Raw genomic sequence first — 12,637 nt, 5'->3', positions numbered from 1 at the left:
AAGGGCCATAAAGCCTTCGGGACCGTCGCCAGGCCAAGGGCCATAAAGCCTTCGGGACCGTCGCCAGGCCAAGGGCCATAAGGCCTTCGGGACCGTCGCCAGGCCAAGGGCCATAAAGCCTTATCGGGCCGTTCGGGCCCACGTCGTCATGCTGTTTCGGGGTAACGTCTCCCTCCGGAATTGTCAGCCGTTTTCGGCACGTTTTGGGGGTTTCCCACCATTGACTTGAGGGTGGGCTCGCGTCCTCCGCCGAAGAGGGGATCGGACGAGAAAATTCCCTTCCCTCAAGTCAATCGGCGAATGGGGATGACGTTTCCCCCAAACGGGGCCTTATCGAGACATTCCGCGAGGCGATAAAGGGACGATACTCCGACGCAGCATGACGAGACGGTAGAAAACGACGAGACGGTAGAAAACCACCAGACGGTAGAGACCACTGAGACGCAGAGACGATAGAGACGATAGAGACGATTCACAACCATTCGATTTGTTAAACCGACCAACACTGCCAACCACGGATCCTTGAAACAGTCGCCCAAAGGTAAATCGGCCGGCGACAAGTGCAGGATAAACATTATTCAACAAATTTGTTATTGTTGAATCGAAGAACTTTTAATATCCTCGGCACGACATAAAACATGGTCCTTCGAGCCGGATCCAGTGGCGTAATTGGAGTGCAAGTCTAGTGTCGGTTCAACCACATACACGAGACATTCCTTGGAAATTCAACGAAGGCAAACAGCAGTCAACCTCCGAAGCTCCAGAGACGTTCCTGCATTATCGTGACCAGGGACAACTCCGTGGACGACGGCATCGGCGAAGGTAGGCTCGTTTTAATTTTCACGCCAATTAAATTTCCTATTAATCCGTTCGTTCCCCTGTCTCGAATTTCGGAATAAAAATGGCACATATCGAGAAGACCGACAAGGCCGTTGAAAGACAAAGTCGTGTAATTAAACAGAATCGAAGTTACTTTAAGGCTCAAATTACTTCATTAAGTAAATTTGTCGAGTCATTTACAGAATCGAAAAGAGAAAGTATTAAATTACAAGAACGAATAACTCGAATCCGATCTCTTTTTCAAAAATTTAACGACAACCAAGACGAATTGGGTATTTTAACCGAAGACTATGATGTCGTAGAATTAGAGCGCGAAGAAATAAGTAACGCGTATGACGAAGCTCTTGCGGCAGCTCTCGAGCTCCAAGAGTCGCTGTCAATCAAACCTAACGGTAATGATGAAAATGTTAATTTATCCGAACCTAAAATAACCGCGAATAAAATTTCGGTGAATCTACCAAATATCAACCTACCAAAATTCGACGGAAGAATAGAGAAATGGGTAACTTTCCGCGACGCATTTTTATCGATGATCGATTCAGACAAGGGTCTGAGTAAGATTCAAAAATTAACGTATCTCACTTTGTCGTTAACCGGGGAGGCCAAGGAATCGATAGAAGCATTTACAATAAGCGAAGAAAATTACGACGTGGTATGGAATCATTTAACGGAAATATACAACAACCAACGCGTATTAGTTTTGCGCCATGCGACGTTATTACGGGAAACCCCATTTATGAAAAATGACTCTTCTGACGCGATTCGAGAATTAGTTCGGCATATGCAACTTCATATTCGATCGTTGGAAGCCTTAGGCAGAACATGGGAAGATATAGCGAATGATATCTTAACCAGCATTGTCATTTCTCGTATGGGAGACGAAACGCGAAAGGCGTGGGAGCATACGTTAATCGACACAGAAGTTCCGAAAGTGAACGATATATTTAAACATTTGCATAATGCCTCCCACCAATCGCAGGATTATGCATCGATCGCATGTATGAACAAACCGTCTATAAATATGTCGTCTCGCCCTGCAAACAAACGTGAAAATCAGTATATTCGACAAACGCGATCGCGAAATTCACCTCCTTTGTCACCGAAATTTCAACGCCGGATCGCTCTTGCAACTCAGGCGCGAGTATGGCTCTGCTCTTTTTGTAAAAATGAAGGGCATCGCACGTATCAATGTCCTCATTTTCTAGACATGAATGTAGAAAAGCGTATCGAAGCCGTGAAAAATGCGAAATTATGCCTAAACTGCCTGTTGCCCAATCATTCAGCGGAAAAATGCAGATTACGGAAATGCCAATTTTGCAACTTAAAACACAATTCGCGATTGCATAAACATGCGCACGCACCTTTGGAGAAGATCAACGCTCGATCGGATCCACAATTAAATGACCAAGAATGACGTCAACCCAACCACATCGATATTCCGACCAAATTCGAAATTCATCAGACGCTAATGACAGACGGGGCTACTCACGGACTGTTAACGACTGCAGTCGTACGCGCATTAGACCACCAACAAAAACCTATCGAATGTCGCGCGCTATTAGACACATGTTCGAACGCGAATTTAATAACTGAAGAGTTTGCAGCAAAATTAAGGTTGCCCACTCACATACAAATGGTGAATATCGATGCGTTGAATGAGCTTCAAACAGTTGCGAATCGGATTGTAAAGGTCAAGGTTGTCTCCCGATTAAATCAATTTTCCCGGACTCTCGATTTTTTTATCATACCGCGTATCGCAGGACACACGCCAGACCGCCAAATAAATCGCAATAAACTACAAGTTCCTCCGAATATTGTTCTCGCGGATCCACATTTTCACAAGCCTTCCCTTGTGGATATGTTGATTGGAACAGGACCAACATTAGCTAGTTTCAGTATTGGTCAACTGCAGATTCAATCGAAGGGAAAACCAGATTTGATTTTACAAAAAACCTAGTTCGGATGGGTCATCGGGGGGAGCGCCCCCACTGTTTCTTTCGGAAACCCACAAACTTTCCTTAGCACGGTTGACTTCGATCTTAGGAAGTTTTGGGAAATCGAAGTGGGACCACAACAACACCACTTGTCGGCAAGTGAAAATGAAGTAGAGTCTCATTTTATCCGTACCGTTGCACGCGAACATTCCGGGAGATACGTTGTCGCGCTTCCGTTCAATCAGAAGAAGCGAGACATCGGCGAATCCCGAACACAAGCATTAAACCGATTTATGTCTTTAGAACGCAGACTCGCTCGAAGTCCCGATCTAAAGACAGAATACACCGCGATTATAAACGAATACATCGCGTTAGGTCACATGACACAAATAGAATCACCCGACAATTCTTTCGGTTTTTATCTACCGCATCACGCCGTCATCAAATCCACCAGCTCGACGACGAAATGTCGAGTTGTGTTCGATGCGTCGGCTAAATCGGACACCGGCATCTCCTTGAATGATGCGCTCGAAGTTGGTCCGACGATTCAGGATGACCTCTTCTCTTTGTTGTTAAGATTTCGAAGTCATGCATACGTGCTAACCGGCGATATTGAGAAGATGTATCGTCAATTTCTCATTCGTCCCGAAGATCGTCCGTATCAACGGATTCTTTGGCGGAACGACAAAAACGAAATTTCGACCTACGAGCTTAAGACGGTCACTTTCGGTGTAGCTTCAGCCCCATATTTGGCAATCCGGTCTTTACACCAATTGGCAAACGACGAATCGGACAATTATCCCGCGGCATCCGAGGTCGTTAAAAGGGACATTTACGTTGATGATCTTTTGACCGGTGCTGCAACATTCCGCGAAGCCCTTAAATTACGTAACGGTATTATTAATTTGCTAAAAAAGGGGGGACTCAATATTCGACAATGGGTATCAAACGACCCAAATTTGTTATCAGGGCTATCGGAAGATCAAATTCATCCGAAATATTTCGGCGATGAATCCGTTAAGACCCTCGGCGTGATCTGGAGTCCACGCGACGATTCAATTAGATATACCGTATCTATCGATAACAGACAAACGCATACCAAACGAACAATCCTTTCAACTATTGCAAAAATATTTGATCCGTTAGGGCTCCTTGGACCCGTAACAGTAAGCGCGAAAATACTCATGCAACGTCTGTGGCAACTGCGGCTAGATTGGGACGAATCCTTACCTGCCGACATCCAAACCGAATGGTCTAATTACCAAGCGCAATTAAGGTTATTGAAGGATTTCGCTTTTGCACGGCACATTTCACAACACGAGGTCAAACGAATCGAAATCCATGGTTTTTGCGACGCCAGTGAGCGCGCATACGGAGCCAACATTTATTTACGCACTATATCCATGTCTGGAAACATTGCAGTTCATTTGATTTGTGCCAAATCCCGCGTAGCTCCGCTAAAAACCATTAGTTTAGCGCGATTAGAGTTATGCGGAGCTAAATTACTTGCCGAACTGTTTACCAATGTTAAACAAATAATCAGAAAGGAGATCCACTCTACCGTATTGTGGACGGACTCTACAATTGTTCTTCATTGGCTACAACGGTCTCCGAATACATTAAAGACTTTCGTCGCAAACCGGGTTACAGATATTCAGGAAAGCACTGATATTAAGGCATGGCGACATATTCGATCGATCGATAATCCCGCCGATTTACTTTCACGTGGGTGCAGCGTTAAAATTTTCATGGCAAGCAGTCTCTGGCGTTATGGGCCCTCGTGGCTGAAGTTAGACGAAACATTTTGGCCAAATTCGCATTTCGAAATTCCAGAAGTTTTACCGGAGCTACGAAAACTCACGTGTCTAGTCTCCACAATCGTAGAACCTTGGGAAATTATCGATAAATATTCGTGTATCCGTCGTTTAACCAGAGTCATCGCTTATTGTCTACGCTTCATATCAAAACCCCGAGTTACCGGACACCTTTCTGTCAAGGAATTGCAACGCGCGAAAGAAAAAATTATTTTATTTACTCAGCAACAATCGTTCGCTCAAGAATTGCGCGATTTAAAGACAGATAAACAATTAAATTCAAGGAGCAAGTTGCTGCCATTATCCCCATTTATCGACGAAAGAGGCATTTTACGTGTTGGAGGTCGTTTGCAAAATTCAAATTTACCGTTTGAACAAATGCATCCGATTCTCCTCCCAAGAAGTAGTCACGTAACCGATCTCATCATTCGCGAATCTCACGTGCAAAATCATCATTCGGGTTTGACAGCGACTCTGTACCTCGTTCGTCAATTGTATTGGCCCATCGATGGGAAAAACATAACACGAAAAATCATCCGCCAATGTGTAAAATGTTTTCGATGCAATCCTCCGATGACTAATTATGTCATGGGGAACCTGCCTGCCGCTAGAGTTTTAGAATCCCGACCATTCACGAATGTCGGAGTCGATTGTTGCGGTCCCTTTTATATAAAGGAGCGACGATACCGCAACCGTAACCGTGTTAAAATTTATGTTACCGTCTTCGTCTGCTTCGCGACAAAGGCCGTGCATTTGGAAGTCGTCAGCGACATGAGCTCGGAAGCCTTTTTGGCAGCATTGAAACGTTTTATTGCACGGCGCGGCATTTGTCGGAACATTTACTCGGACAACGGAACGAATTTTGTCGGTGCGAATAATGAAATGGTGGATTTACTTCGATCTTTAAGCGAACAAGAAGAAATCCGTCAATATGTCGTAGAAAGAAAGATCACGTGGCACTTCATGCCTCCACTGTCTCCTCATTTCGGGGGATTGTGGGAGGCAGTGGTGAAATCATTCAAACATCACCTACGTCGTGTTGTCGGCGACGAGTTATTTACCTTTGAGCAGTTTGCGACCTTTACAACCGAAATCGAGGCAGTCCTAAATTCACGTCCCTTGACACCCCTTTCTTCTGACCCTAATGACCTATCCGCCCTGACTCCCGGTCATTTTTTAATTGGCGGTATAATAACGAGCGTACCAGAAGCCGATTTCACCAAAACAGTTACCAATCGGCTGTCCACCTGGCAACACATCCAAAAGATTAAACAGGACTTTTGGAGCCGGTGGCACAAGGAATATATTAACCACCTAAATGTACGAGCCAAATGGACAAGGGGCTCGCATTACATCAAGGAAGGGACGATTGTCGTGTTAAGGGACGACAACTTGCCACCGCTACAATGGACTCTTGGAAGGGTCGTCGAAGTTCACCCAGGCAAGGACGACGTAATACGCGCGGTAACTGTGCGCACAGCTAACGGCGCGTACAAGCGCAACATTCGACACCTCGCACCTTTACCGATCGAACCCGAAAAATCTTAATTTTAATCTTTGATCTTTCATTTGTACAGCGTTTCGTTTGTTATCAGTGTTATTTGTATGTTTGCCGTCCTAGTAGGTCAGTTTTATGACAGACCTCGACTCATGTCACGATGTGACCCGTAGTAGTAACATATTATGCGCATTTATAGTCATTAGTTTTACGCGTTTTAAGAATGTTTCGTATTTTCTTCTTTTGCATCATTGTATATCGATTTTCGAATTTTTCGTTCTAATTTACGCCTATGTTATGTTATGTTCCTTTCTATGTGATTTTGAACTACTTGTGTATAGTTCAACGGGGGGAGCATGTACGGTTTCGAGAAAGCGGTCGCCCCCTTGAGCCTTCGGGACCGTCGCCAGGCCAAGGGCCATAAAGCCTTCGGGACCGTCGCCAGGCCAAGGGCCATAAGGCCTTCGGGACCGTCGCCAGGCCAAGGGCCATAAAGCCTTATCGGGCCGTTCGGGCCCACGTCGTCATGCTGTTTCGGGGTAACGTCTCCCTCCGGAATTGTCAGCCGTTTTCGGCACGTTTTGGGGGTTTCCCACCATTGACTTGAGGGTGGGCTCGCGTCCTCCGCCGAAGAGGGGATCGGACGAGAAAATTCCCTTCCCTCAAGTCAATCGGCGAATGGGGATGACGTTTCCCCCAAACGGGGCCTTATCGAGACATTCCGCGAGGCGATAAAGGGACGATACTCCGACGCAGCATGACGAGACGGTAGAAAACGACGAGACGGTAGAAAACCACCAGACGGTAGAGACCACTGAGACGCAGAGACGATAGAGACGATAGAGACGATTCACAACCATTCGATTTGTTAAACCGACCAACACTGCCAACCACGGATCCTTGAAACAGTCGCCCAAAGGTAAATCGGCCGGCGACAAGTGCAGGATAAACATTATTCAACAAATTTGTTATTGTTGAATCGAAGAACTTTTAATATCCTCGGCACGACATAAAACATCATGTATATCACAAGTATTTGAATCTAAACCATTTGATTCGCATGGGATTTGATGGTAAGCCTTCTACTTCCCACTGATTTGATCCTGAATCATGTCTTTCGCATGGATTTGAAGCTAACTCGTTTGTTTCGCGTGCAGTTGGAGATATATCATGTATATGACAAGTATTTGAAGCTAAATCATATGTGTCGCATGGATTTGAAGCTAAGCCTTCTACTTGGCATTGAATTGAAGCTAAATCGTTTGTTTCGCTTGGATTTGTAGCTAACTCGTTTGTTTCGCCTGCATTTGAAGCTATATCACTTATATCGCAAGTATTAGAAGCTAAATCATTTGTTTCGCACAGATTTGAAGCCAAACCTTCTACATCGCATTGATTAGAAGCTAAATTATGTGTTTGGCATGGACTTGAAGCTAACTCGTTTGTTCCTCCAGCTTTTGATGCTATATTACTTATATCGCAAGTATTTGAAGCTAAATCATATGTGTCGCATGCATTTGAAGCTGAAACTTCTACATCGCATTGATTTGAAGCAAAATCTTGTGTATCGCATGGATTTGAAGCTAAGCCTTCTACTTCGCACTGATTTGAAGTTAAATCATGTGTTTCGCGTCGATTTGGAGCTAACTCGTTTGCTTCGAATGCTGTTGAAGCTAAATCATGTATATCACAAGTATTTGAAGCTAAACCATTTGCATCGCATGGATTTGACGCACTGCCATCTACTTCGCATTAATTAGTAGCTAAATCACGTGTTTTGCATGGATTTGAAGCTAAACCTGCTACTTCGCATTGATTTGAAGCTAAATTATGTGTTTCGCGTGGATTTGAATGTAACTCATTTGTTTGGCATGCAGTTGAAGCTATATCACCTATATCCAAAGTGTTGGAAGCTCAATCATTTGTTTCGCATGGATTTGAAGCTAAACCTGCTACTTCGCATTGATTTGAAGCTAAATCATGTGTTTCGCGTGGATTCGGAGATAACGCGTTTGCTTCGAATGCGGTTGAAGCTAAATCATGTATATCGCAAGTATTTGAGGCTAAACCATTTGTATCGCATGGATTTGAATCTCTGCCTTCTACTTCGCATTGATTTGACGCTCAATATTGTGTTTCGAATGGATTTGAAGCTAACTCGTTTGTTTCGCATGCAGTTGAAACTAAATCTTGTATATCACAAGTATTTGCAGCTAATCAATTGATTCGCATGGATTTGAAGCTAAGCCTTCTACTTCGCATTGGTTGGATCCTAAATCACGTGTTTTGCATGGATTTGAAGCTAAACCTTCTACATCGCATTGATTTGAAGCTAAATCGTGTTTTTCGCATGGATTTGAGGCAAACTCGTTTGTTTCGCATGCAGTTGTAGCTAAATAATGTATATCACAAGTATTTGTAGCTAAACCATTTGTTTCGCATGTATGTGAAGCTACATCATGTGTTTACCATGACAATGAACCTAAATCATGTGTTGCCCATGGATTTGAAGCTTAATCATGTAATTTGCATGGATTTGAAGCTAACTTGATTGTATCCTCAGCATTTGAAGTTACTTCATTTATATCGCAAGTATATGAAGCTAAATCATATGTGTTCCGCTTGGTTTTGAAGCTAAACCTTCTACATCGCATTGATTTGAAGCTAAATCATTTGTTTCGGATGGATTTGAAGCTAAACCTTCTACATCGCATTGATTTGAAGCTAAATCATGTGTTTCGCGTGGATTTGAAGGTAACTCGTTTGTTTTGCATGCAGTTGAAGCTATATCACCTTTATCCCAAGTGTTTGAAGCTAAATCATATGTGTCGCATGGATTTCAAGCTGAACCTACTACATCGCATTGATTTGAAACTAAGTCTTGTGTATCGCATGGATTTAAAGCTAAACCTTCTACATCGCATTGATTTGAAGCTAAATCATGTGTTTCGCATGGATTTGTAGATAACAAGTTTGTTTCGCATGCAGTTGTAGCTAAATAATGTATATCACAAGTATTTCTAGCTAAACCATATTTTCGCATGGATTTGAGGCTAAGCCTTCTACTTCGCATTGATTTGAAGCTAAATCATTTGTTTCGCATGGATTTGAAGATAAACCTCCTACATCGCATTGATTTCCAGCTAAATCATGTGTTTCGCATGGATTTGAAGCTAACTCGTTCGTTGCGCATGCAGTTAAATCTAAATAACGTATATCACAAGTATTTGAAGCTAAACCATTTGTTTGGGATGGATTTGAAGCTAAGCCTTCAACTTCGCATTAATTAGTAGCTAAATCACGTGTTTTGCATGGATTTGAAGCTAAACCTTCTACATCGCATTGATTTGAAGTTAAATCATTTGTTTCGCAAGGATTTGAAGCTAACTCGTGTGTTCCGCATGGATTTGAAGCTAAACCTTCTACATCGCATTGATTTGTAGCTAAATCATGTGTTTCCCTTGGATATGAAGCTAAATCATGTGTTTCGAATGGATTTGAAGCTAACTCGTTTGTTTCGCATGCAGTTGAAACTAAATAATGTATATCACATGTATTTGCAGCTAAACAATTCATTCGCATGGATTTGAAGCTAAGCCTTCTACTTGGCATTGAATTGAAGCTAAATCGTGTGTTTTGCATGGATTTGAAGCCAACTCGTTTGTTTCTCCTGTATTTGAAGCTGTATCATTTATATCGCACGTATTTGAAGCTAATCCATTTGTTTCGCATGGATTTGAAGCTATGCCTTCTACTTCGCATTGATTGGATCCTAAATCACGTGTTTTGCATGGATTTGAAGCTAAGCCTTCTACATCGCATTGATTTTCAGCTGAATCATGTGTTTCGCATGGATTTGAAGCTCACTCGTTCGTTTCGCCTGCATTTGAAACTATATCACTTATATCGCAAGTATTTGAAGCTAAATCATGTGTTTCGCATGGATTTGAAGCTAAACCTGCTACTTCGCATTGATTTGAAGCTAAATTATGTGTTTCGCGTCGATTTGAAGATAACTCGTTGTTTCGCATGCAGTTGAAACTAAATCATGTATATCACATGTATTTGCAGCTAAACAATTCATTCGCATGGATTTGAAGCTAAGCCTTCTACTTGGCATTGAATTGAAGCTAAATCGTGTGTTTTGCATGGATTTGAAGCTAACTCGTTTGTTTCTGCTGTATTTGAAGCTATATCATTTATATCGCAAGTATTTGAAGCTAAAGCATTTGTCTCGCATGGATTTGAAGCTAAGCCTTCTACTTCGCATTGATTGGATCCTAAATCACGTGTTTTGCATGGATTTGAATCTAAGCCTTCTACATAGCATTAATTTGCAGCTGAATCATGTATTTCGCATGTATTTGAAGCTAACTCGTTCGTTTCTCCTGCATTTGAAACTATATCACTTATATCGTAAGTATTGGAAGCTCAATCATTTGTTTCGCATGGATTTCAAGCTAAGCCTGCTACTTCGCATTGATTTGAAGCTAAATTATGTGTTTCGCGTGGATTTGAAGGTAACTCGTTGTTTCGCATGCAGTTGAAGCTAAATCATGCATTTCACAAGTATTTGAAGCCGAACCATTAGATTCGCATGGATTTGAAGCTAAGCCTTCAACTTCGCACTGATTTGAAGCTAAATCATGTGTTTCGCGTGGATTTGAAGGTAACTCGTTTGTTTCGAATGCAGTTGAAGCTAAATCATGTCTATCACAAGTATTTGTAGCTCAACCATTTGTTTCGCATGGATTTGAAGCTAAATCATGTGTTTCTCATGGATTTGAAGCAAACTCGTTTGTTTGGCCAGCATTGAAGCTATATCACTTATATCGCAAGTATTTGATGCCAAAATCATTTGTTTCGCACGGATTTGAAGCTAAACCTTCTACTTCGCATTGATTTGAAGCTAAATCATGTGTTTCGTATGGATTTGAAGCAAACTCGTTCGTTTCGCCTGCATCTGAAGCTATATCTCTTATATCGCAAGTATTTGATGCTAAATCATTTGTTTCGCACAGATTTGAAGCTAAACCTTTTACATCGCATTGATTTGAAAATAAATCATGTGTTTCGCTTGGATTTGAAGCTAAATCATGTGTTTCGCATGGATTTGAAACTAACTCGTTTGTGTCGCCTGCATTTGAAGCTATATCATTTATATCGCAAGTATTTGATGCCAAAATCATTTGTTTCGCACGCATTTGTATCTAAACCTTCTACTTCGCATTGATTTGAAGCTGAATCATGTGTTTCGTATGGATTTGAAGCTAACTCGTTCGTTTCGCCTGCATCTGAAGCTATATCCCTTATATCGCAAGTATTTGATGCTAAATCATTTGTTTCGCACAGATATGAAGCTAAACCTTTTACATCGCATTGATTTGAAGATAAATCATGTGTTTCGCTTGGATTTGAAGCTAAATCATGTGTTTCGCATGGATTTGAAGCTAACTCGTTTGTGTCGCCTGCATTTGAAGCTATATCATTTATATCGCAAGTATATGATGCCAAAATCATGTGTTTCGCATGGATTTGAAGCTAAACCTGCTACTTCGCATTGATTTGAAGCTAAATTATGTGTTTCGCGTCGATTTGAAGATAACTCGTTGTTTCGCATGCAGTTGAAACTAAATCATGTATATCACATGTATTTGCAGCTAAACAATTCATTCGCATGGATTTGAAGCTAAGCCTTCTACTTGGCATTGAATTGAAGCTAAATCGTGTGTTTTGCATGGTTTTGAAGCTAACTCGTTTGTTTCTGCTGTATTTGAAGCTATATCATTTATATCGCAAGTATTTGAAGCTAAAGCATTTGTCTCGCATGGATTTGAAGCTAAGCCTTCTACTTCGCATTGATTGGATCCTAAATCACGTGTTTTGCATGGATTTGAATCTAAGCCTTCTACATAGCATTAATTTGCAGCTGAATCATGTATTTCGCATGTATTTGAAGCTAACTCGTTCGTTTCTCCTGCATTTGAAACTATATCACTTATATCGTAAGTATTGGAAGCTCAATCATTTGTTTCGCATGGATTTCAAGCTAAGCCTGCTACTTCGCATTGATTTGAAGCTAAATTATGTGTTTCGCGTGGATTTGAAGGTAACTCGTTGTTTCGCATGCAGTTGAAGCTAAATCATGCATTTCACAAGTATTTGAAGCCGAACCATTAGATTCGCATGGATTTGAAGCTAAGCCTTCAACTTCGCACTGATTTGAAGCTAAATCATGTGTTTCGCGTGGATTTGAAGGTAACTCGTTTGTTTCGAATGCAGTTGAAGCTAAATCATGTCTATCACAAGTATTTGTAGCTCAACCATTTGTTTCGCATGGATTTGAAGCTAAATCATGTGTTTCTCATGGATTTGAAGCAAACTCGTTTGTTTGGCCAGCATTGAAGCTATATCACTTATATCGCAAGTATTTGATGCCAAAATCATTTGTTTCGCACGGATTTGAAGCTAAACCTTCTACTTCGCATTGATTTGAAGCTAAATCATGTGTTTCGTATGGATTTGAAGCAAACTCGTTCGTTTCGCCTGCA

General features: G+C 41.8%; 1 protein-coding gene across 1 annotated transcript; it reads left to right on the top strand.

The window, feature by feature from the left end:
- The first annotated feature begins 901 nt into the window (after positions 1 to 901).
- LOC143263457 (uncharacterized) lies at positions 902 to 6,136 on the top strand. The gene is made up of 3 exons (XM_076528417.1): positions 902 to 1,886; positions 2,601 to 2,796; positions 2,863 to 6,136. The coding sequence occupies exons 1-3, from the start codon at positions 902 to 904 to the stop codon at positions 6,134 to 6,136; spliced, it is 4,455 nt and encodes a 1,484-aa protein (XP_076384532.1).
- The last annotated feature ends 6,501 nt before the right edge of the window (positions 6,137 to 12,637 follow it).

The sequence above is a fragment of the Megalopta genalis genome, unplaced genomic scaffold (assembly GCF_051020955.1).
Source record: "Megalopta genalis isolate 19385.01 unplaced genomic scaffold, iyMegGena1_principal scaffold0624, whole genome shotgun sequence".
Classification (NCBI taxonomy): Eukaryota; Metazoa; Arthropoda; class Insecta; order Hymenoptera; family Halictidae; genus Megalopta; species Megalopta genalis.
This window is presented reverse-complemented; position numbering and strand designations above follow the sequence as displayed.